The sequence below is a fragment of the Artemia franciscana genome, unplaced genomic scaffold, assembly GCF_032884065.1.
Source record: "Artemia franciscana unplaced genomic scaffold, ASM3288406v1 PGA_scaffold_23, whole genome shotgun sequence".
NCBI classification, from domain to species: Eukaryota; Metazoa; Arthropoda; class Branchiopoda; order Anostraca; family Artemiidae; genus Artemia; species Artemia franciscana.
In genome coordinates this window covers 3060656-3087485 of record NW_027062649.1, presented here as the reverse complement: position 1 = coordinate 3087485, position 26830 = coordinate 3060656, and the positions used below count along the sequence as shown (strand labels likewise).

The 26830-nt window shown below is 34.3% G+C and overlaps 1 protein-coding gene across 2 annotated transcripts in view; it reads right to left on the bottom strand.

Moving 5' to 3' along the window:
• Positions 1-590: 590 nt before the first annotated feature.
• The window catches only part of LOC136041478 (charged multivesicular body protein 1B1-like), a 54379-nt gene continuing 28139 nt past the window's right edge, over positions 591-26830 (bottom strand). The window contains exons 1-6 of one of the 2 annotated variants that reach the window (XM_065726171.1): positions 22585-23393; positions 19262-19310; positions 14355-14599; positions 8759-8979; positions 6316-6438; positions 591-849 (exon numbers count right to left, since the gene is read on the bottom strand). In XM_065726171.1, the coding sequence (XP_065582243.1) occupies positions 6318-6438; positions 8759-8979; positions 14355-14599; positions 19262-19268 (594 nt within the window). In that variant the 5' untranslated portion in view covers positions 19269-19310; positions 22585-23393 and the 3' untranslated portion in view covers positions 591-849; positions 6316-6317. Of the gene's footprint in view, positions 850-6315; positions 6439-8758; positions 8980-14354; positions 14600-19261; positions 19311-22584; positions 23394-26830 lie in introns of those variants that run through there. The other variant, XM_065726170.1, reaches the window with a different exon arrangement.

Here is a 26830-nt window from a genome sequence, read left to right as displayed (position 1 = left end):
AGGCAGCATGTTAGCACTGCCTCAGTAAAGAGCAACGTAGGCCAAATACATATACGGTATATATTTTTTCTTTTCACCAGGGCACTTTGTACAGAACGAATCGCTCTAGAAACTTCGGAAGGAGCTCATGCGACTGGAAATTGAAAGTTCTAGACCCTTTCGAAGAGTCAAAAGAGATGGGAGGGCAACCAGTTCCGCTCCCACACCCATTAATTCTCCAAATACATCCAATCAAAACTTTGATATAGCTATTTTGTTTAACATAATCGAAAGGTCCAGGAACTCTGTCTCTGTGGATTGAATACCCCCCACAGTCCCCTGGGAAAGGTTGTAAGTTATGCCATTCACCCATTGTTTAATAAATTCTGTATTTATAGGTAAGACCAATGGCGTGAATCAGGAGGGGGCTGTGCCCCCACTACATGTTATTGTATCTTTCCCTCTAGATTTTGACATTTTGGGGGGGGGGAGAATTTTCAATGAAAAATGTCCATTGAGGTATGTCCATTGAAAACGACGACTAAGCCATCCCCCTGGATATTGAAAAATTAAAATTGAATTAAGATTTCTTAAAAATAAATAAGAGAATATTCCAAAAAACATATCACATTTAATTTCTAATAGAGACCAGACAAAACAAAACCACATACTGGAGAAAAAATTTACTATTTATCAAGGGTGGTAAATTTTGTACAAAATAATAAATTATAAAACAAAAAAAAATCAAAATTATGACTTCTTCCGAACGGTAGCAGAAATGCTCGTTTCTAAGACTAAAGCGCAACAGGTGGTAGATAAAATTTCGCATTGAATACATCAAGAAATATAAGAGGAACGAAATCAGGCAACCTGAAAACAAAAACAGCTTGAAAGTGAATTGGCCAAGCAACTACGGGCTTTTACGCTCATTTGCATATAATCGTAATGGTGATTTTACTTAAATAGGCTAATACAAGATTTAGGCTAATATCCAAAAAACAATCTATGCAAAAATAAAAAAAAACTAACAACTGGCTAAAAAAAATACAGCCAACTGAATAAGAGCGGGAGGCATTTTCAATGTAAGCTATATTGTTCCATACCGCTCTTAGGGTACAAAAGTTAAAAATGCCTAAAATTAAACAAGTGTTAGGGTATAATTGTATAAGTTTGTCAAACGAGGAAAAGAAATCAAAATGGTAAATTAGTTAAATGGTAAAAAATTACGAAGAATTGTCAACTGGAATTTGGTTAGTAGTCAAAAATAGCCAAAAGGGCAACGCTCATGAAAAATGGCCAAATGAGAAGTGGGATATGATGCTTTCAAAAGAGGCTATATTGCTTTATGCCATTCTTTCAATTCGAAATTTACTAGTAACTAAAATTGAATAAATTAATTTCGATTAAAATTTTATAGGACTTGCCAATTGAGGAAAAGAAATAAAATAATCAACTGGTCAAAAGGTTAATTTGTCATGTGATCAAGAATTTACTTTCGATTGAAATTACATAAAATTTGCCAATTGAACACTGTTAATAAAAAAATGGACAACAATAAATCTAAGTAACTAAAAATGAACCAATTACTTTCGGTTATAATTTCACAAAATTTATCAATTGACGAGAAGAAATAAAATGGTCAATCGGACAAAAGGTCAATTCAGGAAAATGGGAAGGTGTTTCATTCCACTCTTTTTGAAGATTAAATTTGAAAAATCTAAGGGAAAATATATATAAAAGGAAAATATCTAAGGGAACAAAGTAGAAACTATGACCTTTCAAGACAACAATAATTTAAGCATTTAGAAGTGACTAAAACCGAACCAATTACTTTCGATTTCAATTTCCTAGAATTTGTAAAAACCATATGATCATCTGACTTTGTTAATTATGTAACTTGAAAACTTTATTTCAATAATAACTGGAGCAAAAAGGGCCACTTGGCCCTTATTATAATAGACCTTGGTGTAGCTTAGGGCTTCATCTGAAATTAGAGCATCAGCCTCTGAAAACTTCTCATTAGAAAGTGTCAGTACTGAGTTATTACATGCAGGTTTGATTAAGACAAGGATTATTTATGACAATTTTCTAGGAAAACTGAGACGATTTCACCAAAATGAAGCAATATTTAATATTTGTGATTTGGTAAAATTTATAATATTTAGTTTACCTATTGTTGCTAAAGGGAGGGATATATTAACAGGATAAGCTTGTTTTTGGTTTTACTTGGTTGTTTTACATTTGCTGTTTTTTTTTCATAGGCATGTATTTTGGGGGTGATACCTGACGCGGGGATGCCATGGATATTCTGTGATAGCCACAGCACTGTGCTGGGTAGAGAATTTAAAGTGGCGAAACCCTATATAGGCCAGTGTATTCTCCTGATGAGCCCTTATGTTGGGTGTTGCCTCTGAATTATTTGTCTATATTATTTTTTCTATTGTTTGGTAAATGACGACTTATACCTATTGACGACATGACTGCGTGTCCATGGATGATTCTTTATGGTTGATTGTGTGTGGCTATGCTGTTTGACCTATGTGATTGTATGGATGAGTAGGGTTAAGGCCTCATTCAAGTGCTGGTCTATATTAATCACTAATTTAGGAAAACAGTCTTCCTTTTCTCCTTCTGTCTCCTTTCTTTTTTTCTTTTTTTTCTTTTTTTGTGTTTGTGCTGTAGCATTGGTGATTTCTCTTTTCAGGATATATATATTTCAAAAATTTGTCTTGTAAAGGCCAACCTGACAAAGACTACTTTTTGGAGTTTTATTGGGCATATGCTCAAAGTGGATGTTTAAAAGCTATTAGCTTAAGCAAACTCAGATCGCTGTCTGAATCTACCTTCTAAAACATCCATCTTATCACATATTTCAAAAACTCCGTAACGTTTGGGGATATAACTTACGGGACAAAATAGGAAAACGAAGAAAATACTTGGCACCAGAAAAAAATACACGAGAAGCAAAAAAACGAGTTATAAAGCCAACCAAGCGTTTTTGGTCAAACCGACCTTTAACTCTAGGAAAACATCCATAGGACGATTTAAAATGAATCGTTAAAAACTATTAGTACAAGTATAGTGAATAGTTCTAGACAAAGGATGAAACGAACACCAGTGGTAGTTTCGATGGTGTAGTTTTGTGCTCTATCACGAAAAACACTGCACCATTGGGCAGTTTTTTTCATTACCTGCTACTTTCTCTACATTTTGATATACATAATTCAATATTGATTTAATAAATGAATTACTGTACGTTTATTTTTTTGTCTATAAATATTGGTCTATGTCCAAAGTCTTTGTCTATATTAAAGATAGTATATCGCTAGTTTTATTACAAAACTACTTGGCACATCGTCAATTTCAGGGATAATGAAAAAATCGAGTTCATAATCGCGTTTATAACAAAATTTATTAAGTTGTGCTTCGGTTTATGATCATACCTCCGATTTATCAGACTAACTTTCCGATTTTGGAAGTTATCTCGAAGAATTTTTATTCACGTTAAATGAACATCAAAATAAAAGTATTAAATAAAAATAGTTCTTGTCCCGTAACTGAAAAACTCAATCTTCTAAGATCAAATAATCTATAATTTCGAATAATAAGTAACTTACTTTCTCAAAATGAAAGATTATTCTTCCATATAGATTCGAAAGAGAAAATAAGAAAGAGAAATATTGCTTATTGGTTAAGGTTAGGTATACTCAAGAGTTTACTAACAAAAAACTCCTGACAGAGAAATAGGAAATTTGCATTGCTTGCGTTACGGGGGCATGTTTGTTTTATCCATTATATGTACAATTTCTTATTCGCCAGAGGTATTCGCACCAAACTAGCAGTTATACAATTCTGGAGTCACTCTCGAACTGAAATTTGACCTTTTTATGAGCCAAATTGGATCGGAAGTCATCTAGGCAACATTGTGTGTATTTTTCACCTTTGTTGCCCATCACAGCAAAACACAATATTGCTTAAATATCTGGAACATATATTTTAATCAAAAAGACAGGGCAACGCAATTATCTGAGCACTAAGAAAAAAACTGAACGACGAATCATGAGAAAAATTCAATCTGATCATACTTTAAAGTAACATTTACAACAGAGGAGTAATTAACATTTACATCACTTACAACTCTAAACTAAATTATTGTAAAGCTTTTTTAGAAACAGCTGTAACAGTCATGGAAACACAACCCTATGTGAACATAATGCGAATTGGAAATGTTCATTAGCAATATTCGCAATATTGTCTCTAGCAAAGATACTGTTCCGGGTAAACATAACGGAGGAGAACCAAAGAAGGTTGACATCCTTACAAACCAATTTTCAAAAATAGATTAATGAAGACTCAAAAAATACCCAAAATATTTACAAAACATCCTTTTAGGTCAGTCTTCTCTTTTTTGTAGCTCGTGTGAAGAAGTTAGATTCATCAAATAACCTTTTTCAAGGGACCTATTTATATAGTGTATCTTGGTTGTTGCTGAATCATATTTCATTATTGTGTTGAGCTATCCTTTATTTGATGACTTGGGCACGTTCTGGGGATGAAAGATGATATAATTCCAAAGATTGTCCTTTTTGGCCAACCGTCAAGGGTGAACAGATCGCGGGTCGACCACAGTTGGGGTGGCAGGATCTCATAAAGAAAAATTTAAGGGAAATAGGATGTCTAAATTCGTTACATTTTCTTGATCATAATTTTTAACACTATCTAAGCACGCCGACCCCACGATGCATGTCCTGCCTGAAGGGTCAGAAAGTGGTGATCGGTACCGCGGGTTGACAGTCAAATCTAGTACCGCATTCCCCTTACAAATTTAACTCGGGATTCTCAATCGATTTTATTCGTTTACTCATACGTTTCGGGAAACAAAAACATAAATTACTAGACCAATACATAAGCAGATGCTCGATACACACCAAATACACGTTTTGTCACAATCAGAATAATGAATCTTTCATTTTTTGCCCATTTACGATTGCAATCAAATACTTTTTAAAAATTAAAATAATAACATACATTTGACGCCGACATGATAAGAATAGGTAAGAAATACACTTATTGATCTACTGCTGTTGAAAAAATAATAGCAATTATAAATTCCGTTTGAGATGCAGCTTAAAAGCCATATGCTTTTTGTCCATATTGACGATGGCTTTTCCCCTTGGCGTGTGTAGGTGGGAAATAAGGAATTTTCTTTTATAGACTCAGAGGGTGACACACCTGTCCACAACACGAATTTGACTCAAGCAGGGTGTATACTTTTTGCTGAAGGAAAATAATCTCTCAAACCTATATACATATTCTTCTTTCTAATTAGATTTAACTAATGATTCCATATCCATAACAGAGGGCTTAGCTAGTAGGCTGGAATTATATCTCATGGACGCAAAATTCTACCCGCGAAAAATATACGCAAAACAAACGAGCAAACTATAACCCAGCAAAATTCACCCAATCCAAACTTGACCATGTTAAAACTGAACCATGTTTCAACACATCAGAAATTAATCCAAGTAAAATTCAACACAGGATATAATCGGCCCAGTCGAATTAATAGTGGAAACAATGACGTCACGGTGAACACTCTTTGTGACAGAATGAGGTGCATTGAAGGCGCGGCAGACTCCGATTTGTAGACATTTAGATCTGCTTAAAAAATAACAATCTACCAACGATGATAATGATCATAAGATGACACAAAATAATAGTGTCGTTGACAAGAATCTTATTATCCACCGCAACATCACGGCTGACATTAACGTCAATGATATTGACAATGTTGATACTGCCGAACCTTTTTTTTATTGCAACGTTATCACCGTAATTTTTCTCATTGTACCTTTCTGAATCATTATCGTTTAAAAAATCTGACGTTGCCGATGCCGTTATTATCATTACGATCATCATCATTTGAAAAGTTCAAAAACGTCTCTTTAAAGCGGTACCCATCTATATCCCGTGCTGCACTTTTTTTATCCATCTATTAGGTCGATTACTCTCCGTAAGTAGGTGTCTGATGGTGTGTTGTCCCTATACCATGTTTTCTATGGGCGAACCATCCAGAATCCGAAATCAGGTTTATTTTTGCATTGGGTTGAGCTATACCGGGTTAAGTGTTATATCGTCCAAATTTCTCTTGATCTGAGTTTTGCAGAATTACTTTTTACGTGGGTTGAAATTTGTAAGGACTGTGTTTTTCCGGGTTGAAACACGTAATTTGAGATTTGTGGCTTGAGTTTTTCTTGAGTTCAGTCAATAAGGAACCGTACACTAAATGATATTCAACCACATTGACAAACAAAAAGATTATATAAATATGCGTACCATTAACATATATTTTGTCTTAATCTCGCCAGTCTTTCGGTCAGCTCATCTAGATCAGGGTTTGAGGCAGTCTCTGCTATAGAAGATGTTTCACCAACAGGAAATAAGGCTTTAAGATCCAACCTTAAATCAAGATTAAATTAATATTCAATAAAATAAAAGAAAAACAGCTATATCTTTTCAACCTTCAACGACATATACACTAACATCCTAAGCACATTTCAATTTCTCTTTCTTTTTCTCAGGTTTCTACATTGCTGATTAGGTAACATAATTAAGACAAGAAATGGCTTAAGGAAACCTTAGATGGCACTTCTAGAAAATTGAAAGTCGCCGGAGAAGCAGAGCAAGTATCAAATGACGTAGCAAATGTATGCCCCCCCCCCCATGTAAAATCACTTAAAGAATTTAGATTAGTGTTTCATAAACTTTCAAGGAAAACCCTCCATTTTTTTACGTTTAATACGTACAATACGTTTAATACGTACAATACGTTTTGTACATTTTATGTTTACATTAATAAATGTAACTTAACAACATACATGTGAATGTATACATGTGTACATGATGGGGAAATATCCAACTTATTTACTTTGTTTTTGTACTTTTTCTGATTCGATTCATTGGTTTTAACTTTTTTGGCATTTTCAAATACTGTACATAATGGCCACTTCTTAGGTTGGAAATCGTGCGAAAAAATTTATCTTTGAACCAAGGTTTTTGCATGCAAAAAAGTTGAACGTAATACTTCGATATTCTTATTTAAACAAAATTAAATTTTATCTTTCATTGCTTAATAATAATTACTTAAAATTCATTAAAATTCTTAATTCGTTGCTTAAAAATAATTAAATTAATTAGTTAAAATTTGGAGCAACAATTAATTATTCAATTAAGTTAATTCAACTAGACATTTTTCATTATATACGGTTCGACTTTTTCAATTCATGATCCTATGGATCGCCAAAACTGGTTTAAAAAAATTAATTTAAAACCTTCACATTAATCGAAGGTTAGAACTTTTAGACTAAACACATTCTCTTGGTAGCCAGCTTCGGAAACTTTTGTATCAAGATAGATGGCAGGTACTTTAATTGAGTTATTTTCGCTAAATGCCGGTTTCCATCGTCCTAAAAATAACATTTAGCGGTGATTTTAAAAACAACTTCACTTCCACAAGATAACAGAACATTGCTGCTAACATTCTCCTGCAACTCAAATGTTGTTGGCTCTAGTTTTTAACCAATTCTTGCCGTGAAATTAGGAAAAATAAATTAAGAATGAAGTTGGATTCTGCAGATTTCGTTATTCGAAAACTCACTATTAATAGCCTTTGAGTTGTTTCAAATTTTATTTTGAGTTTCCATAATTGCTTCAAAGTGTGCAATGAGGCGGTAGATGTATATTGACATTTTAAGATTTCATTTTCAAATTACGCACCCATCTTAAATTTTTCCACAAATCACTAGAATCACTTCGCATTGCTCATTTACCAAGCCCGGTTCAATGGCGTCTCAATTATTCACTTTTTCTAATACTATTGTACTTTTTAAAAGCAAAATTCCGACTACAATAAAAAAAGTCAAGCTATAAAAGAGTTCTGACCTGTTCTTTCCCAGGTTTCTATGGGAACCAAGCCCTAGTATCCCCCCTTGACGACCCTACTGAGGGGTATGTAAATATTTTTGCTATCCCCTTTCTTTACGGTCTCGACGCTTTTGATAAGATATTAAAGAAAATATTGTCCAACATGTGGTTATTTGTCTTGCTTGCCCATCTAAGTGTTTTAGCTGGAACAATAACAACAACTAGGAAAAGAAACATTCGCCACGATCACCCTATTGCAAACGGTAGATTAGAAAAGTATTCAATCTAACATGACCAGACATACTCACTTTCCTTAATTTTTGCATTAGCATTTGTACAGGGCTTTAGAGTAGTAGCCCTTATAATACGTCATTATTGCAGCTGAAGCATCACTCGTCCTACTTTTTGCATTAGCATTTGTACAGGGTTTTAGAGAAGTAGTCCTTATAATACGTCATTACTGCAGCTGAAATGTTGAGGACAAGTTGTTTCACTTTTTGGACCAGCAACTGTTCTTTGGGTAACATTGGCATGCTAAAAATCATAGAAAAGAATAGAATTATGATCCAAGTGCCATTTATCCTATCACCTTCTGGTAATCTTTTTAAAAGGTGTTGCAGATAGTTTCCAAATTCAAATGAAGAAAAATTACGCCTAAAGAAAAACAAATTTTCTTCTCGTCATTTTCTAAATAGACAAAGATTGAAATGGTGGATTAAGAAGGATTAAATAGATTAAAAAGTATTAAGAATGACAAAATGGCAAATTAATCTCTCAATTAATCCACTATTGCCACTGTGGTGTGTAGGGGTGCTAAATTTTCTAGTCCAAGAAGAAAGATATGAAGTTTACAAACCCTGCTTCGTTGGCGACTTGCATAATCGTAGTATCAACCTCACTCTGTGGAATGGACACTGTTGTCGTCAGTGACATCGTTCGTTCCATGTTACGGCTCTGTACATCAAAATCTTCAAACTGACTTTCAAATTTATCCATCAGACCTGAGATTTTCTCCAAATTCATTGATTTCATTGCTGAGTCCACTGATTTTACAACACCAACCATAGATTGCGTTATCTGAAAATTAAATATTTCATTACTGAAAATCAAATTGTTAATAATTGGATGTTGAAAAATTGTAATTATCGACTCCATTGATTTAACAGCGGTGACCAGATGGCGTTATCTAGGAAATGAATATACACATACAAAAGCGCAACGGAAGCTTCAGTCATAAAGACGCCATGTTATCTTGAACGAGACTGTGACAGGAATTTCACTCTAGTAACTGGATTTCATTCACAACCCACTGAAAAATTACCTGTCTGAGGGTAAATATTCTAGTTTCTATTTCAAGTTATTTTCTCCTGCCAAAAACGGTTAGTTTGACAAAATTGCCCATGAATAGTGTTACCTATAGATTGGATGTACATAATACAGATGCACATGCGAGGCCCACTCCACATAACCCACTCCCCCCAAAAAAATCTTATAAAAAAATTGTAGCAAAGCTGTATATAAAAAGATCGTTGATGAGTTTGTAAAGTCATTTTGTAAACATAGTAATGGAAGATGGTAACAAGCTTACCTAAGCTATGGATGTCAGCTGATTGATTTTCTTCAAACGATAATTTCCACGGGACTTGTGCCTGTCATCATCAGGTAGGAATTTGAACCTGATGATGATTTGAACCTGAATAAAATTCTGCATTTTATAAAATTGTTTGCATTTCTGTTATAATTTGACAGACATTTTCTTGTTCTAAACTAACAACAGTAACATGAAAATACTTAACATAGCCTTAACCCTAGCTTTTTTGAAAATAAATATTTTTTCTTTCTTTTTTAATGCTGTCAATTATCTCAATGTGATCCAGAATCAAAGGAAACTTCAAAGGAAAATTCTGCATTTTATAAAATTGTTCACATTTCTGTTGTAATTTGACAGATTTTTTCTAGTTCTTAACTACCAACAACAACAAGAAAATTCTTAACACAAACAATTAGCCTAACTACATTTAATATTGCAGCAGAAAAGTACTCCACTGCCACCAAACGTTCGGGGTTTCTCCTGGCTTCCCCGAAAGAAATTTTTGTTTTCTAAAATATCGCCAAAAACTAATGCCTGTAAATACACAAACATCAACACCACATATAAATCACTAATCTTAGTTCAGATTAATTTTCAGATATTTTGGAGAACACTATTTTTTCGTTAAGTTTAATTTTTGGAGAACACGTTTCATTTCCGTTAATGTTAATTTTCAGGAGGTTTTCGGAGAACAATATTTTTTTGGCGAAACCCAGATAATCCTTGAAAAAAAGTCAGAAATAGTAGAAGTATTGCTATGAAAGCACTTTGAAATACGGCTCCGTTTAGTTAGTTAAAATTGGTTTCAATGCTCCTTTTTTTTATAACTTTTAGCATGCTTACTTTTAAAATGATTACTACCGTCGTTGCAAACAAAACAAAAAAAGAAAGAAGAAGCCAAACTTAATGAGGAAAAACATGAAAGAATATAATAATTCCGTATTTGGCGAATAATGCCGCCAAACACCAATGAAACTTGGATTATATGAAAGCAAACTTTAATAGAACACTCAATGAAGTTATATTGGTAAAAATGAGGCAAAACTTGTGATTTTAATGCAGCTATTTTACAGGAGGAAAGCTATCACTACAAAGAAAAGGATTTTTTTCGATTTTACGATTACAATTACGATTTTACGATTACATTCTACGATTCGTTCATGATTAAGGTTTTTACAGGCTTCTTATCTCTTACTTATTTCCCGTTTTTAAAATCAATCAAACAAAAAAAGTTTTTTCACCACTGATAGTAAGGAGCAACATCATAAAACTTAAAACGAACAGAAACTATTACTTTTATAAGGAAGGCCGCCCTCTTTTCAATACCTCACTTTTTACGCTTAAGTTTTTTTAAGAACATTTAAAACAGCTTATTATTCTAATTAAACAGCTCTTTTGTTTCAGGAGTAGTTTTTAAAGAATTGGGACACAAAATCTAACTTTAGCGTAAAGAACGAGGTTTTGAGGAGGGAGCAGTCTCTTCATTTACGTAATAGTTTCTTTTCTTTTTAAGTTTTGACGTTGCTCCTTACTTTTGGTTGAATTACTATTTTTTTGTATTTAATTTCTGATCGTTTCTAAATAATAGGAGAAATCCAGCTCCAAGGGGGGAAATCCAGCTCCTCCATGAAAAATTCTTTTTTTATTTACAGGCAATCCCTCCATGGAAAGTTATTCCCACGTAAAGTACCGCCTCCCTCGGGAAAATTCCTCCCATATAATTCCATTAATACTGAAAATTCCCCTCGAAAAATTCTTGCAGATGGTTCCAGGTGAAAAATTATTCTTAGCGCGCTTTCATTTGAAAGAGACTCACTTAAAAAGATTGATTTTAAGGTCATGCCGGAAATCGCCTCCTCCGTGGAAAAGTTTTCCCGAAGATACTCCACCCCTTAGTAGAAATATGCTCCCACAGAAAATTCCCTCTTGAGAATTTATCCCGTTGTAAACCCTCCCATGGCGAATTTCTCCCGCGCAAAATCCCCCTCCTACTGAAAGATACTCTGGAAAACTCCAACCCGGTAAAAAAAAATTCCCCCGAACAATTCACTTTATATTTTATATATGTTTTTTATGATACTGGACCTAGGCATTCTCCAGGGTTCTAGGTATCTTTATTTATTTTTATGTTTATTTCGCTGGACGCGTCAACGGGTGGTGCTGTTGACCGGCAATTGACGGGGGAATACGTTTAATTACACTTGTTTGAATTGCATGTAGTGAAGTATGGATGTTGTATTTATTTATAGAAGTTTTTTTTCTATCCTGTGCATTACGGATTTGTCTTCTCAGCCGGGCTCTGGACATTTTGTAACTTATTTTATTATTAAAATGAACCTGAACCTTAACACCTCCACATGTAAAACTGAGTCACCAAAGAGAAAGAAAGGTAATAAAAAGAAATTCGTATAGAAATTCCGGCAAATTCCCCAAGTGTAAAATTTCAAATGGAAAGTTCACCCCCAGAAACTTCCCTCCCCATGGAAAATACACCCCGTGGAAAATTCATCCAGCAGAAAAATCACACCTTCCACCCAAAAAACGTATGATGCATATTTCCCAACAACAAATACTATACGTAAATAATGGGCAAATTTTATAACTTAAAGACCTTTCCCCAGGGGCCGTGGGAGCCATAATATCTCCAAAGGCACAAATATTGGGCTTTTCAACGATGCTAAACAAATTGGCTATCCCTGAATTTTGATCGGACCACTTTGAGGAAAACAGGGGGTGGGAGGGGGGCTAGTTGCCGTCCAATCTTTTCGGTCACTCAAAAAGGGTACTAGAGCTTTTAATTCTTGGACCATTGGTTTGATGCGATCGCCCTTAGGAAAAAAAAACAGGCATCCATGATCATCTTTCTTTTGGAAAAAATACAACGTTCCGCATTTTTCCAAATGGGAGCTTGAAACGCCTTCAATCAGGTTCTGGGATACGCCGAATCTGACGACGCGATTTTCTTTAAGAGCCCTTGACTTTTAGATGGTGTTCACCCCCCTTTTCGAAGGCTCATAGCTTGGGATGGATAATACTAAACTTCATGGATCTTATATATTTGAAATCAGCATAACAAGTTAATTCTTTTATATATCTACTGATACCAAAATAACAGTATCTACGACAAAGTTAAACTGGTTCTATATTATTCCATCATAATAAGGTGCATAAGAGCCATTATCATTAGGGTGGTTTTGGCATTACCAGTACCAGAAAATTTCAAAATATATTATTGGCACTGTAGTAAATGTTTTTCCGGTCTTTAACTTGGTCTTTAAAATAAAGGTTAAAAAAGGAACCTTATTAGGGACACTTAGAAGAAATGCATGGGAGATAAACCCCATCTTCTTCATTCTCCCCCCCCCCCCGCCCCAGGAAAAATCAAAACGATGGCTACTGGCCTAAGCTTCCAATATTCTACTCCAGAGCCACCTGATCAAATTTCACCTTGCTTTCAGAAGTGTTGTATTAGATTTAAACATATATCAAATTTACGTAAGGTATATAGAAATGGATTAAAATTAAATTAATCTTTAATTTCTAGGTAGTTGAAATTTTCGTTTCAAAATTAAGGTAATGGACCTTTTACTTGTTTTTGATTTTAACGTTTCTGTGGCACGTTCCCATTTTCTCGTCAACTTCCATATGACTTACCTATTTTAAGTGTTTTTGTCAATTTACAGTAACGGGAAGCAAATGTATTAGTCAAAATGTAGAATAAGGCCAATTTTGTAGTTTTTCCAATTTTCAACATAAATACAAAAAAGGAATGCTTTCAGAGCCTAGAGAGAAGTCAAAATCTTGGGAGAAACTAGAGGGAACCAAGGACTTGTTTCAGACATTATCTAAGGTAGTGAAAACGCAAAAAATTACAATAAAAAAAAGGTAAAATAGCTAAACATACAAAAAGAAACATTAAATTACATTCAAAAAAAATAAGATAGCCAGATAAGGGAGAAAAGAGGCATGCAAAGCTGTGGCCCCAGGCTGCTTGATGCCAAAATGAGCTGTTAATAGTGGTATTAAAGGCAAACCAAGAGTTTTACCTTTCACTGGGAAGCACTTTTTTTGACAATTTTTGCAATCTTCTTCAAAAGTTTGAATTTAGCTTCAAGATTTAACGAATTTCTTCTCAGAAAGAAAGGATGGACTTTGTTAGGTAATTTATTCTTTGTGGCACTTATTTGTTTGACAGTTGCTTGGCAAAGTGATGACCCCTGTTTTGTCGCAATTCTAAATTACATGGCAACATTTTTTATTCACAAAGGAGAGAATACCAATATTTCCAGTGCTTACACTTTGCAATGGAAAACATTTCTTTAATTTCAGTCATCAAAAATTCAAAGGTTTTTATTTAAAGACATAACCTTGTCTTTATTGGCTGGTATTTTACCTTGAGTCAAATAAAAGATATTGTAACAGTTTTCATCACTGGCCAAAGAGGTATGCTTACTTACATCCTGCACAGACTGACTATTTCATAATATTAGACATGAATTAATTTACTCATTAAAAATTACAGTTTCGCTCAAAATCTACAAGATCCATTTTGAAGATTCAAGATTTTTCGCAATCTGATCTGAACACTTCACTCTTTTTTTTCATGACCACTTTTATAGGCTAAAAGATCATTCTGCAAATGTAAATGAGCTTACCATAAACTACTGAGTTATTTTAGGCTTTGAAAACACTCAAGAGCTGTTCAGAGTAAAAAAGGATAAAGGAAACAGAAATTGACCTCTTAAAGTCCAAACTGGTGGTGCTGATCACCGTCTCAAGGCCCTTCAGCCAGTAAGTGCCATAGACTTAAAATGGTAGCTTAGTAACACAATAAGATAGACTTAAAATGGTGCATAATTACCTTCCGAGCAGCCACCGCAGTTTGAACTCGATTCATCACAGCATCAACTCTTGCGGCCATTCTCAAAAAATTCAGAGCCTGATTCTTCTGTCTTATGGCATTTTCTGCATGGATTTTGACCCCATCCATATTCCCCTTTTGAATGGCCGTTTTACATTTGGCCTTCTCTGCCTTTTCTTCTTTTTCACATTTCTTTGAACTCCTTTCAAGGTCCTTGACAGCGAACTTCAGCTTAAACAATAGGTCTAAAGAAAGTAGTTAAGGAATTTTTTCTTACTAGTCTAACATCATAAAATGACCCAAGCATGAAATCGTTATTTAATTTTTATTGCTATTAATTTATTTAATCTTATTAATTTCAACTATTATTTTTTTCTATTCTTTTATTCTGCATTGATAGCTTTTTAATTCTTCCAATTTAGGCTTTATTTCATTTTGTTCAACATGCTGTTTGTTTTCGTCTTCTCCTTTATTAATTCTCTTTTTTTCTGGTCAAAATCGTTCCTCTTTTTGCTCAGAAAATGTGAAATTGATTGATTGGGACTTTTTTTTTTTAACATTCCTAAAAAAGGCAAGGAGTTGCCTTCTCGAAATATTAGTTTTTGTTGCATCCAGTATTTTCGTTGGACCCATTCTCACTTTTACTTTCTTTCATTTTTAGTGAAACCCTTATAATTCGCAAGGTGAGTTTAGATATGTGAAAAGTGCAAATAAACGACAATTTTTAGTAGCACAGCAATAGATCTTTGTCAAAGCTGCATGGCTAATGAGTCGTCCTAAGGCTAGTACTGTTATTAAGTAATGTTTTCCCTTTTAAGTATGTTTAAGAAACTTTCTAAAAGTTAAAAAAACAAAATTCCCATCTACATTAATAACCAAGCTGATTTAATTTGTGATACACATTTTATTGCCAGTTTCTGATACTGTTGTACAATGTTGTATATACTAACGATATTATTTTACTGAGTCACTCTACAAGTCTGAATAAGTATTTTAATTCCTTTCTAGTAGACCTATGGATATAGGCTTTTCTTTTAGTTTAAAAAAGCAGCAACAATTTCCGGTCAATATTAATAAAAAAAAGAGCTAAGAGCACATATGGCACTTGTGACGAGGCGAGAAGAGCTAAGAGCCAAGATATAATATGGTATGAGCCTAACAAAATTCTATGAATCAATAGATTGATTTAAAAAGGAAAATCAGAGGCTTAATGCCGGTCGGGATTTGAAATAAGAGCTCTGAGACATGAATTCTTTCTAAAAATCAAATTTCATTAAGATCTGATCATCTATTCGTAAGATAAAAATACCCCGATTTTCACGTCTTCCAAGAATTCCGGTTTCCCCCTCCAACTCCCCCCAACGTCACAGGATCTGGTCGAAATTTAAATAAGAACTTTAAAGCACAAGATCCTTCTAAATATCAAATTTCATTCAGATCTGGTTACCCTTTCGTAATTTACAAATACCTCAATTGTCAAAATTACCCCCCTCCAATTCCACAAAAGAGAGCATATCCGGTCCGGTTATGTCAGTCACGTATCTTAGACAAGTTTTTATTCTTCCCATCCAGTTTCATCCTGATCTCACCGCTTTAAGTATTTTCTAAGATTTACCCCCCCCCCCCCCCCCAATTACGCTTGATCCGGTTGAGATTTAAAATAAGAGATCTGAGTTACGAGGTCCTACTAAATATGAAGTTTCATTAAGATCCGATCACTCCTTCGTAAGTTAAAAATACGTCATTTTTTCTTATTTTTCAGAATTACCCCCCCCCCAATAGATCGGATCCGTTCCAATTATTTAAATCACGTATGAAAGACTTCTGCTTATTTTTCCCACCAAGTTTCATCCCGATCCCTCCAATCTAAGCGTTTTCCATGATTTTAGGTTCCCCCACCCCAAACTTCCCCTAACGTCACCAGATCCAGTCAGGATTTAAAATAAGAGCTTTGAGACACAATATCCTTCTAAATATCAAATTTCACTGAGATCCGATAACCCGTTCGTACGTTAAAAATACCTCATTTTTCAGAAATAGCCCCCCCCCCAACTATCCCAAAGAGAGCGGATCCGTTCTGTTTATGTCAATCAGTATCTAGCACTTGTGTTTATTTTTCCCACCAAGTTTCATCCTGATCCCTCCACTCTAAGTGTTTTCCAAGTTTTAGGTTTCCCCCTCCCAACTCCCCCCCCCCAATGTCACCTGATCCGGCTGGGATTTAAAATAAGAGCTCTAAGACACGATATCCTTCTTAACATCAAATTTCATTGAGATCCAATCACCCGTTCGTAAGTTAAAAATACCTCATTTTTTCTAATTTTTCAGAATTACCCCCCCCCCCCCCTCCCCCTCCCCAACTACCCCAAAGAGAACGGATCCGTTCCGATTATGTCAATCATGTATCTGGGACTTGTGCTTATTTTTCCTATCAAGTTTCATCCCGATCCCACCACTCTAAGTGTTTTCCGAGATTTTAGGTTTCCCCCCTCCAACTCCCCCAATGTCATCAGATCCGGTCAGGATTTAAAATAAGTTCTCTGAGACACAATATCATTCCAAACATCAACTTTCATTAAGATCCCATCACCCATTCATAAGTTAAAAATACTTCATTTTTTCTATTTTTTCCGAATTAACCGCCCCCCCACTCCCCCCCCCCCCCCCCCCCAGACGGTCAAATTGGGAAAAAGACTATTTCTAATTTAAGCTGGTCCCGTCCCTGATATGCCTGCCAAATTTCATCGTCCTAGCTTACCTGGAAGTGCCTAAAGTAGCAAAACCGGGACCGACAGACAGACCAACAGAATTGGCGATTGCTATATGTCACTTGGTTAATACCAAGTGCCATAAAAATTTTGAATACAGACCACTGGCCCACGTAGGGCAAGTAATGATTTCTTGGTTCTCTGTTATAGGCCCAGAGTGCTTTGCATGATTGGAGGCAAATCATATATAAATATTCACACTGTTGACCCCATCCCACCAACAGACACAGGATTGCAAGTTCAGTGTACCAACCGCTTGGCTATGATGCCTTGCTGTTCATGTTAAGGACCGAGTTGAACTAATTTGCAATTTCAGGTTGTTGTTGTTGTTTAGCTGACATTTGAACAAATCAACCACTCAAATACATGCGATCCTCTACTAAATCTTGGGCTCAAATCAGAGCCACGTTACTTTGAATATCACACAGACATATATAATTGGCACAGGCCATGTCAATACTTAAAATATCATAGGGTAGTACACTGACATTGTAGTGTTCATTTTACACATACACATATACCATATACACAATTACACATATACCATCCTGCTATGGTCACATAACATGTCTAGAAATAAATAAAATTTTAAAACACAGCTTGAAAAATAAATAAAATAAACAAATAAAATAAATCGTATGTAAATACAATGAGGACATAAAAATTATAGAATATTATGCAGATTATAGTTTTTTATATACTTAGTCAATAAGAATATACCCTTCCTATGGGCCCACTTTGAAAACTTTGCGTGATCTAGCATTGCTCTCATTGTAAATGCACATAAATACTTTTTACTTATAAAAGTTTTTAAAAGTACTTTTAAAGGTTTTTAAAGTTTTTAAAATTTCAACATTTTTATTTTTAAAAATAAAAATGAATTAGATTAGAGATCTACAATTAAAGAGTCGGAAGTGGTTAAGATTAAAATAAACCAATTTTATTGCATTTCTGAGAATTTTCTCTCTACCCATAACCTTTTTCTCGTTTTTCAAAAACTTAAAACATACTTGAGCTATTAAGTTTTCTCCTTGACATTTATTCAATTGCTTTGAAGCCCATTGTAAATGGTTTCTCTGTTCTATTTGTTCAAGTATTTTTGCAATATCATTTATGTATTTTATATGCTACTCATTTTTTTTTTTTATGTAAATCATTATTTTGTTTGACTAGTTGAAGTAGTTTTGTTATTTTTAATTGCAGCTGATACTTCTTTATTTTGGGGGATAGAAATAAATAAATGAATAGGCTATGTTATGACACAAAATAGCAAAGAACCCTCAAGCCTTATAAGCCCAATCAGAGTCTTTTATATAAAGTATGGTGTTTTCCACAATATTTTTTTTTTAATCCTGTATTGCTAAATAAATCTGTTTGCTTGATATAAAAACTTTTACCTCATCGTTTTCTCCATAAAGGAGGAGGTTTATGAACACAAAAAGCAGATTCTTTCACCTCTCCATGAAACTGGCAACAGAACTGGGATATGATTATGACCAATCATGACCAATTAAGGGGTAAATTAACAGTCATACACTTGCAGCAACAATTTAATGACTGGCAAATGTCGCTCTTTTTTAGGATCTCAATGAATAACTTAAATAATGTCCTTTAATTCAAGCAAGGGACTTAGAAATTTCTAAATTCAGCAGGAAAAGGGCCCCATTTTTGGTTCTTATTTAATAACCATTAATATAAAGAATGTCAAGCTTCTCAATTTAAATTCCCTTTATGACTGTTCTTTTTAGTAAGAGAAAATGTAACAACACTTAGTGAAATGGAAAACAAATTCAATAATTTTCCAATTGTAGTTGGATATATATATATATATATATATATATATATATATATATATATATATATATATATATATATATATATATATATATATATATATATATATATATATATATATATGTGTCCTTTAACCTGTTTGAAATATTGACTCTTATGATGTGTGATTTGCAACTTGCATGTGCAAAAAAGTGGGCAAAAAGTAATATATTTATAATGTTAACAGTAAAAGGGTTTTAGACATCAAACAATTTTGTCCCAAGATTAACCTTTCAAGAATCTTTGAAGATCTCAAGTAGTATAATGCATATGTTCTCATTGGCATCTTTGGCACAAAAAGGATACGTTCCATTATTCACACCTGTGTGACCAAACCTGAATGAGCCAAGCAAACCTAGAAGAAAAAGGGATTATTCAGACAAAGTGAAAATAACCGATGTAATTGGAAAAATAAATATGTTCTGATTCTTATATTTCAATGTGTATGACAGGACCTGAGGTTAGAACGAGTTCTAAACATAACATTAAAGGACACTCGTCCAGTACTGTCTTGGAATATATCAAAGCAAGCTATTTATAATAGATAATACTTCACATTTCTTTATGCATTTTTTATACTAATTAGTTTTTCTTTAAAGAATATTATATACAAAGCACATATTATCATTATTATTATAAAAACTATAGCCTACAAATGGATTACAATCTATAAAAAAAAGTTATTTCTTACTTTACATAAAATTACTTCCAAATCAATTAAAAAAAAAAAAACACAAAAAACCTTAGAGCCAATAATATTGCACAAATACCATATGGGGCACATACACACATTATTGCACGCATGAGAAGGGGCACAGCTCACTGCAACTAGTTATTCATACAGAGCTAGCAAATTGAGGATGATCTTCTACATCAGTCTACCTGCAAAGTCTTTCCATCATCTACAATAGTTAAGGGATATAAATTAAATTAATTTTGATTAAACTAAGAACCTAAATAAACAGAAAGTGAGATATCCAATAGCAAGACAATTAACAGTTAAATGGCTATAAAGTCTCAATATTATTCCAAAATTATTGGAAAGATGATTATATTCACCAATGAATTTCCCTGAATTTTCTTAATAAGCATGATCAGCTTGAATATTTTAACCATTTACAACAGTAACAGTTTTAACTTCACTGATGGACAACAATGGAAGCTAATATGGACGCACACTTTAAACTTGAGCTTGCCTGCCCTTGGATATATAATCTCAAAGTTAGAACAAAATATCTAGATCATAGACAGACTATGATAGATACATTCTATCTAAGGCAAGTGTAGTAAAGCAGAACAATTGTATTCAATTAGGCTACAATGTAAGAGTAACATCTTCTTAACTTTTAAAGTTAAAAAAATGGTTTCCCTTACAGCAAATTCAAACTAGCCCAGTCCAAACTTTTTTCAACTGCTTACATTAAAGTCTACCCCAGATTTGGAAACTACTGTCCAGGTTTATGGATATTGATCTCAATCCCATATTTGTCCAAGATTAGGCACTGTCTGTGAACTAGAGGCACTACCCTACCTATATCACAAAAAACACACTTTGACACATGCATGACTAGTATACATCTTGACAAAAATGTCTTATGTTTATGGGGTTTTCATTCCCTTTTTCATTGGATCTTGTTTTAGAAAACAAAATTTGTGATATTTCAGCACAGTTTAAGTCATATGAATGCTTTTTCCCCACATTTAAGAAACAGATTTACAAATATTAATGTGATCAGTGAGACTCTAGATCTGTTTCTGACAATTTCATTCACCTAACTCCTTACTTTGCAAGATTGACAAAAGGCCTTCATATAGAATTATGCTGAAAACAATCTTTAATGTGTTGTGTAGTAATTTGTCTTAGTTCTAAGCGACAAAAAAATAGTCTAAGGAAGAATGTGTCAATTTAATTGCTCAAAACGGAATCTGCATAAAATTCTAATTAAGAAGCTGCTTGCTATCTTCGAAAGTAGTATATTTAGGCAAATGAAAAATTTAGGAATAAATGTAGGCCTGAAATATGCATTAGAATGGTATTATCAAGATACTTTCCCCACATTTTCATTATTTCTAAACCATAGAAGATTCTACATATGACAGGTCTATACTTATCTAAATTTTGATAAAAGTAATGTTTTACCTTAGTTTTGGATTTTACCTAAATATAAAATTTTTTTATTACATAGTTAAAAATTCTTTATCTAAATTTTGAAAAAAATGTTTTACCTTCATTTTGGATTTTCAGTCTTGTTTATGTTTGATCTAGCTTTTGAAATGTAATTTCTATTCTATCAACCAAATTTTCAGTCATATATTCATTCCTATAAGGTCCTCATAAAATAGCATTAAGCAAAGATATGAGGCTCAATAAACTTTTCTTATTACTTGTTTTCTACAGTATATCTTTTTCTCAAGCTTTCAATCATAAAACACAAAGTAAAAGGTCATCAAAGTTCAGTACCAGGGGGAATTAGTAGAGGTAGGTGCTTCAAAACTTTGACCAGAGAATTGTTGTGGGTCTGGATCCGCTTTTGAGGATTTATTCACCTAATTCAATTACCATCTTAAATAGACAAAAGCCTCTCATCTAGAATTGTAACCAAATATGAACAGCACATGGCTGAATGCATATTATATGGAAAGGGTAGAGGTAGGGACACCAAAAACACTTTCCCATTAAATAATTTTGGTAGCAGACTACATACATTCATGAAAATATCATTATCCAGGCTATAATGGAACCATCAGATGGGAGGGGAGGTGCATTGTTGGAAAATCAACCCCTCTCATCTATAATTTTAACCAAATATGAACAACACATGCCTGTGTGCATATTATATGGAAATGGGAAGAGTGGAGGTAGGGACACCAAAACACCTTCTCATGAGATGATTTTGGTTGTAGACCATATACATTCACGAAAATATCATTCTCCCACTATTCAGGCTATAAATGGAACAATCAGATGGGAGGGGAGGTGTATTGTTGGAAAATCAATCATAATATTTGAAAATAGAAAAAAAAGAAGTTTAATGGTAGGCTTGATCTAGGCTAGTACTTTTATAAGCATGTTTCTTTCAAAAGCAACCAAACTATTCAGCATTACCATAAGTTCATCTTCTGTCTAGCAAAGGAATTAAAAACCCTGAAAATGTTACAAATTGTCACAGTAGAGAAGATTAGGCTTGGGCAATATTTGGAGTGAGCTTTGAATTGCACTAATCTTTAGTTATTAGTGATTCATTGAAAAGGGTAATATTGGCATATTTCCTTTGCCCTTAATGAATGCATTCCAGATTTAACAAAGTAACTAGAATTACCTCGCCTTAAATTGTAGCTTGGAGCAAAAAAATAGGCTTAAAAAAATTGTGCTAGCTGATGGTGTCACAGTAGCTTAGCTGGCACAATTATAGAGATGGCAAATTACCTTTGAATTAAGGCTTACTTTTTTAGAAACTTTTGATAAGATAGCTAAGAAGCATCTTTAGAGGAGTAACTATGTACCAGTATCATTATTGCTGTTACGCTACTATCAATTTGAAACAAAGGCCTATTGAAAGTATTATTAAACAAAATTATCACAAAATAGTAATAAATACAATTGAACCTCATAAAGATTATACCCTTACAAATCTAATAAGCATACAGTTGCTTCACAACCAGGTAAATATTGAGCAGTATACATAAATGACCTATAAATAAAGTGAAAATATCATACAGTGCCAATTTGGTAAATGTTTAGTTTTGTTCTAAGTGCAGTAAAATTCTAGTTTAGTGACTTTTGGCTATCTCGGAAAGGGGTTAGGTTAGGAAAAAGAAACTTTCAGGGATAAGTCTAAAGGCTAAATAATGTCACAGGAAGGTATTTGGAGTACCTACCTCCTCTCCCTCTCCCTCTAGAGGGTCCTGACCTTTAAAATATGTGCATTATAAAAAGTGAAACCTTGCAAAATAGATCTTCTGCTTGAATGAAGTACAACAAAAAATTTTTCATCTTCACAACTTTGCTCAATCCCAATTTATAAGGTTTTAAATATATGCAAATACATTTCCTAAATTTTGAAAATACAAACATTGATATGGCTCAGAATTCTACTGAAATAGCAGGAATTGCATTTTCAGAACTAAAGGCAGAGAAAAAGCAACTGGTAACTGAAAATTAAGGTAAAATATTGTTTTGTCAAAATTTCAATAGGTACAGACCTGTCATGTAGGCAAATTTCAGGGCCCTCTAGAGGGAGAAGGAGTGGAGGTGGGTACTCTAAAATACCTTCCTGGGAAAGCGGAGAGGGGACAAAACTGTACATTGGATCTCTCATCCAAAATCTTGAACTAACCCATTCAGAAAATCACTGCTAGATGCCATTCATGTAGCACACATTTGACAAAAGTTTTTAATGTTTGATGCCAAAGACATCTGAGATAAGAGGTAAAGAAGTTTGTATATAATATCTGTAAATTTTGACACCTATAGTTCTCATTGAATATTTTCCAAGTTATCAATTAGTTTGTGGCAAAAAAATGTAATAAGGAGCAACCCAGCTCAATAGTAACCAAAACTCTAAAAAATGGAATTTTAATACCAATAGCTACATCAAAAGAATTGGGGGGAGTGGGTGGATGGTTAAATCGGAAAAATTTGAAAAAATGAGGTATTTTTAACTTAAAAACGGGTGATCAGATCTAAATGAAATTAGATATTTAGAAGCAATTAATGCTGATTTTAAATATATTTGCAGCTACAGAGTTGTAAGTTAGCAGGATCCTAAGAGGTATTTTTTCAGCATTTTCCTGGTAATTTTTATCAAAAATGTCTGATGGTTTCCACATAAAGGTAAACTTTCAAAATGGTGTCAATAAGGGGTGACTCCAAATAGTTTTTTTGGGGGCAACTCTGGGCACATTTCAAGGTGTCTGGTTTTGCCCCATGCTGATGGAAGTATCTTCAAGTCTGGAATTGGAAGTAGCTGGAGGTAGGAAATTACAAAGTATTTCAGTTTTATTATAGACTACATACAGGCTTCTCTATATTCTTGATATTTTTTCTTTTACAAATGGTTTGCACCTATATTTGAAAGGGGAGGGTGGTCCCCCAGCTCCAAAATTACTGAGTGTGCTGTAAGACAAATCGTAAATTCATCTTTCCAAGCAGCTGCGGAATATTTTTATTTGAAGAAGTCTACCCTTGTGGATGCCATGAAATGCTTTCAGTATAAAATGCAAGATCTTGAGCAGTGTAGCCCAAGTACTAACAATGATAATGATTGTGTTCAGGAGAGTTCTAAGTTTGTTTTTACTCCCAAACAAGAGAGAAATTGTTATATATCTCGAAAAGTGCTCAATGTTGAACCACCAACTAACTCCAAATGCAACAAGAAAATTAACCTACCAATGGGCAACAGCTTTGAAGCTCAAATTCCCACCAAGTTGGGAGCTGAATGAAAGAGCAGGAGTCAACTGGATTAAAGGAATTATGAGGCAAAATGCCAGTTTGTCTATTAGAAAACGGGAAAATACAAGCCAGGCTTGTGCTACTGGCTTCAATGTCATTGTAATTGGTGCCCTCTTTTGTAATCTCCAGGGACTGTATAGCAGGTTCCCCATTCCTCCTGGTAGGATTTGGAACTGCAACAAAACAGGAGTGCCCATAATTGTTCAAGCTTAGAAGGTCATTGCTAAAAAGGGGGCAAAACAGGTGGCATAGACTGTGTCAGCAGAAAGAGGGGAAAATACCACAATGCTGTGCTTTGTGTCTGCCACAGGTGACACTATTCCCCCAGTGTTTGTTTTTCCAAGAGACAAGGCTCCCAAGAGAAAGTATCAAGATGGATCATGGATCACCAGGATGCATTGGCTTAGCCCATCACAAGGGATAGATGACCTTGGGGAATTCCCTTTGTTCAATACAGCACTTCCAGAAAGAAGTTAAACCCAGCAAGGAGGATCCTGTTTAGCAATCATGAAAGCCATATTTCAATTGAAGTAGTTTCCTTATGCAAAGATAATGGCATTCATCTTCTGACCTTTCCTCCCCATTGCCCTCATTGCATCCAGCCCCTTGATGTTTTGATTTATGCACCATTCAAACATGCAATCAGGGAGTCATTTGACACTTGGTTGCAGATGAATCCAGGTCAGAGAATTTCAATACACCAAATAGCAAAGTTGTGCAAGAAGCCTTTTCTAGACAAGCAGAACCCTCATAGCATCACACCTGGTTTTGAAAAGGCAGGAATTTGGCATTTGAATCCAAATATCTTCACAGAGGCCAATTTTTTACCAGCTGAAGTGACAAACCACCCAGAATCAGCCAGATTCTACTATGGATGATCCTCACCCTGGTTCCGTTCATACTTCTGCTCCAGTCTTTGTGGATCAACCAAAGGCAACACTAAACCCACCTATAGCTCCTGAAAGCATAAGACCATATCCAAAAGTAAGAATACAACTGGGTCCTCACAAAGCTAGGATTTAGAACAGATACTTTGATACTAAGCAATACAGATACTAAGCAATCCCTTGAAGCAGAGGCTCAGGCAAAGTTTGACAAGAAAACTAAAAAATGGGTTTCTAAGCATAAACCAGATGAGTCCTCAGGATCAAAGTCCTTGAACTTGGAGTCATTGAAAAAGTCCAAGGTTTTATCCATTGATAAGGAGGCTGAAGATAGCATTTTAGACAAAGATATACAGCTCATAGACAATTCAGATTATGAGTCTTTGCACACTAGAAGCATCAGTGAACTTGGGACTGACAAAGAATTTTCTCCAGGAAATTTTGTGCTTGTAAGGTTTATGTAGGAAAGAAACCAAACTCTGCTGTTTACTATGTTAGTGAGATTGAGGAAGTGAGTGGCAGATTAGCTAAAATAAACTTCCTCCACAAATCTAGTGAAAAGTTCATCTTCCCAGAATGTCCTGATTGTGCAGAAACTGATTTTGATGATATAATTATGAAACTGCCTACTCCTTTTGCTGCAGGAGGGACAGGGTGAGCAGTTGAAGGGCTTGTATTTGGGTGTGACTTGTCTTGCTATGCCATAAAATAATGATGTGAAGTGCTAGAAAATACCTTTAGAGTTCTTTTGATATTCCAGTTAGCTATGTTACTTTTGTGCTATCTGAACACACTGTCTGAATTTTTAACTAATAGATGTCTGGAAATGCCCTCCATGTGTCCAAAGTCACCCCACAGTAGGGACAACTTTGGACACTTAAAGAGGTCATATGTTTTTGGGTCTCACTGACAAACAACTTGATGAAAGTCATTGAAAAAAATTACAAAGGAAGATGAAAAACTAAGCTTTCTGTACATGTAAAAAAGAAGTTTGTATCTTTAGAAGAACATCTTATATGGGTCAAAACCTTAAATTGGAAAGTTTTGCCCTCCTCTTCCCTATAATTTAGCCTATAGACCTATCCCCAAAAGTTTAATTTTCCTAACCTAACCCCTTTCTAAGATAGCCAAAACTCACTAAACTAGAATTTTACCACTCAGTGCTCTAAAGTGTGTATTACTGTATATAGCAAGATCCTGATGATTGTATATTGTTTCTTTGTCAGTATTAGATAAGCACATTCATTTTTAGGTTTCTAAAATCCCCCTCCAATGAGACTAAAAATGCATAAAGTAGGCTTGCTTACAGGTAACATTACTTATAGAGCAAAGTGTATTAGTCCATGAGCCCTGTGGGCAGTGGGATGAGATCTGTATTTTATGTTTATTCAACAGAGTGATAAAACTTGAAAAAAAAACAAATAAATATAGAGTACAGATCTTGCCCTGCTGCCCACAGGGCTCATGGACTAATACACTTTTCTTTATAAACAAATGCACTTCTAAAACTAGCATTTCTAAGTGCTCTAAACTAATTAT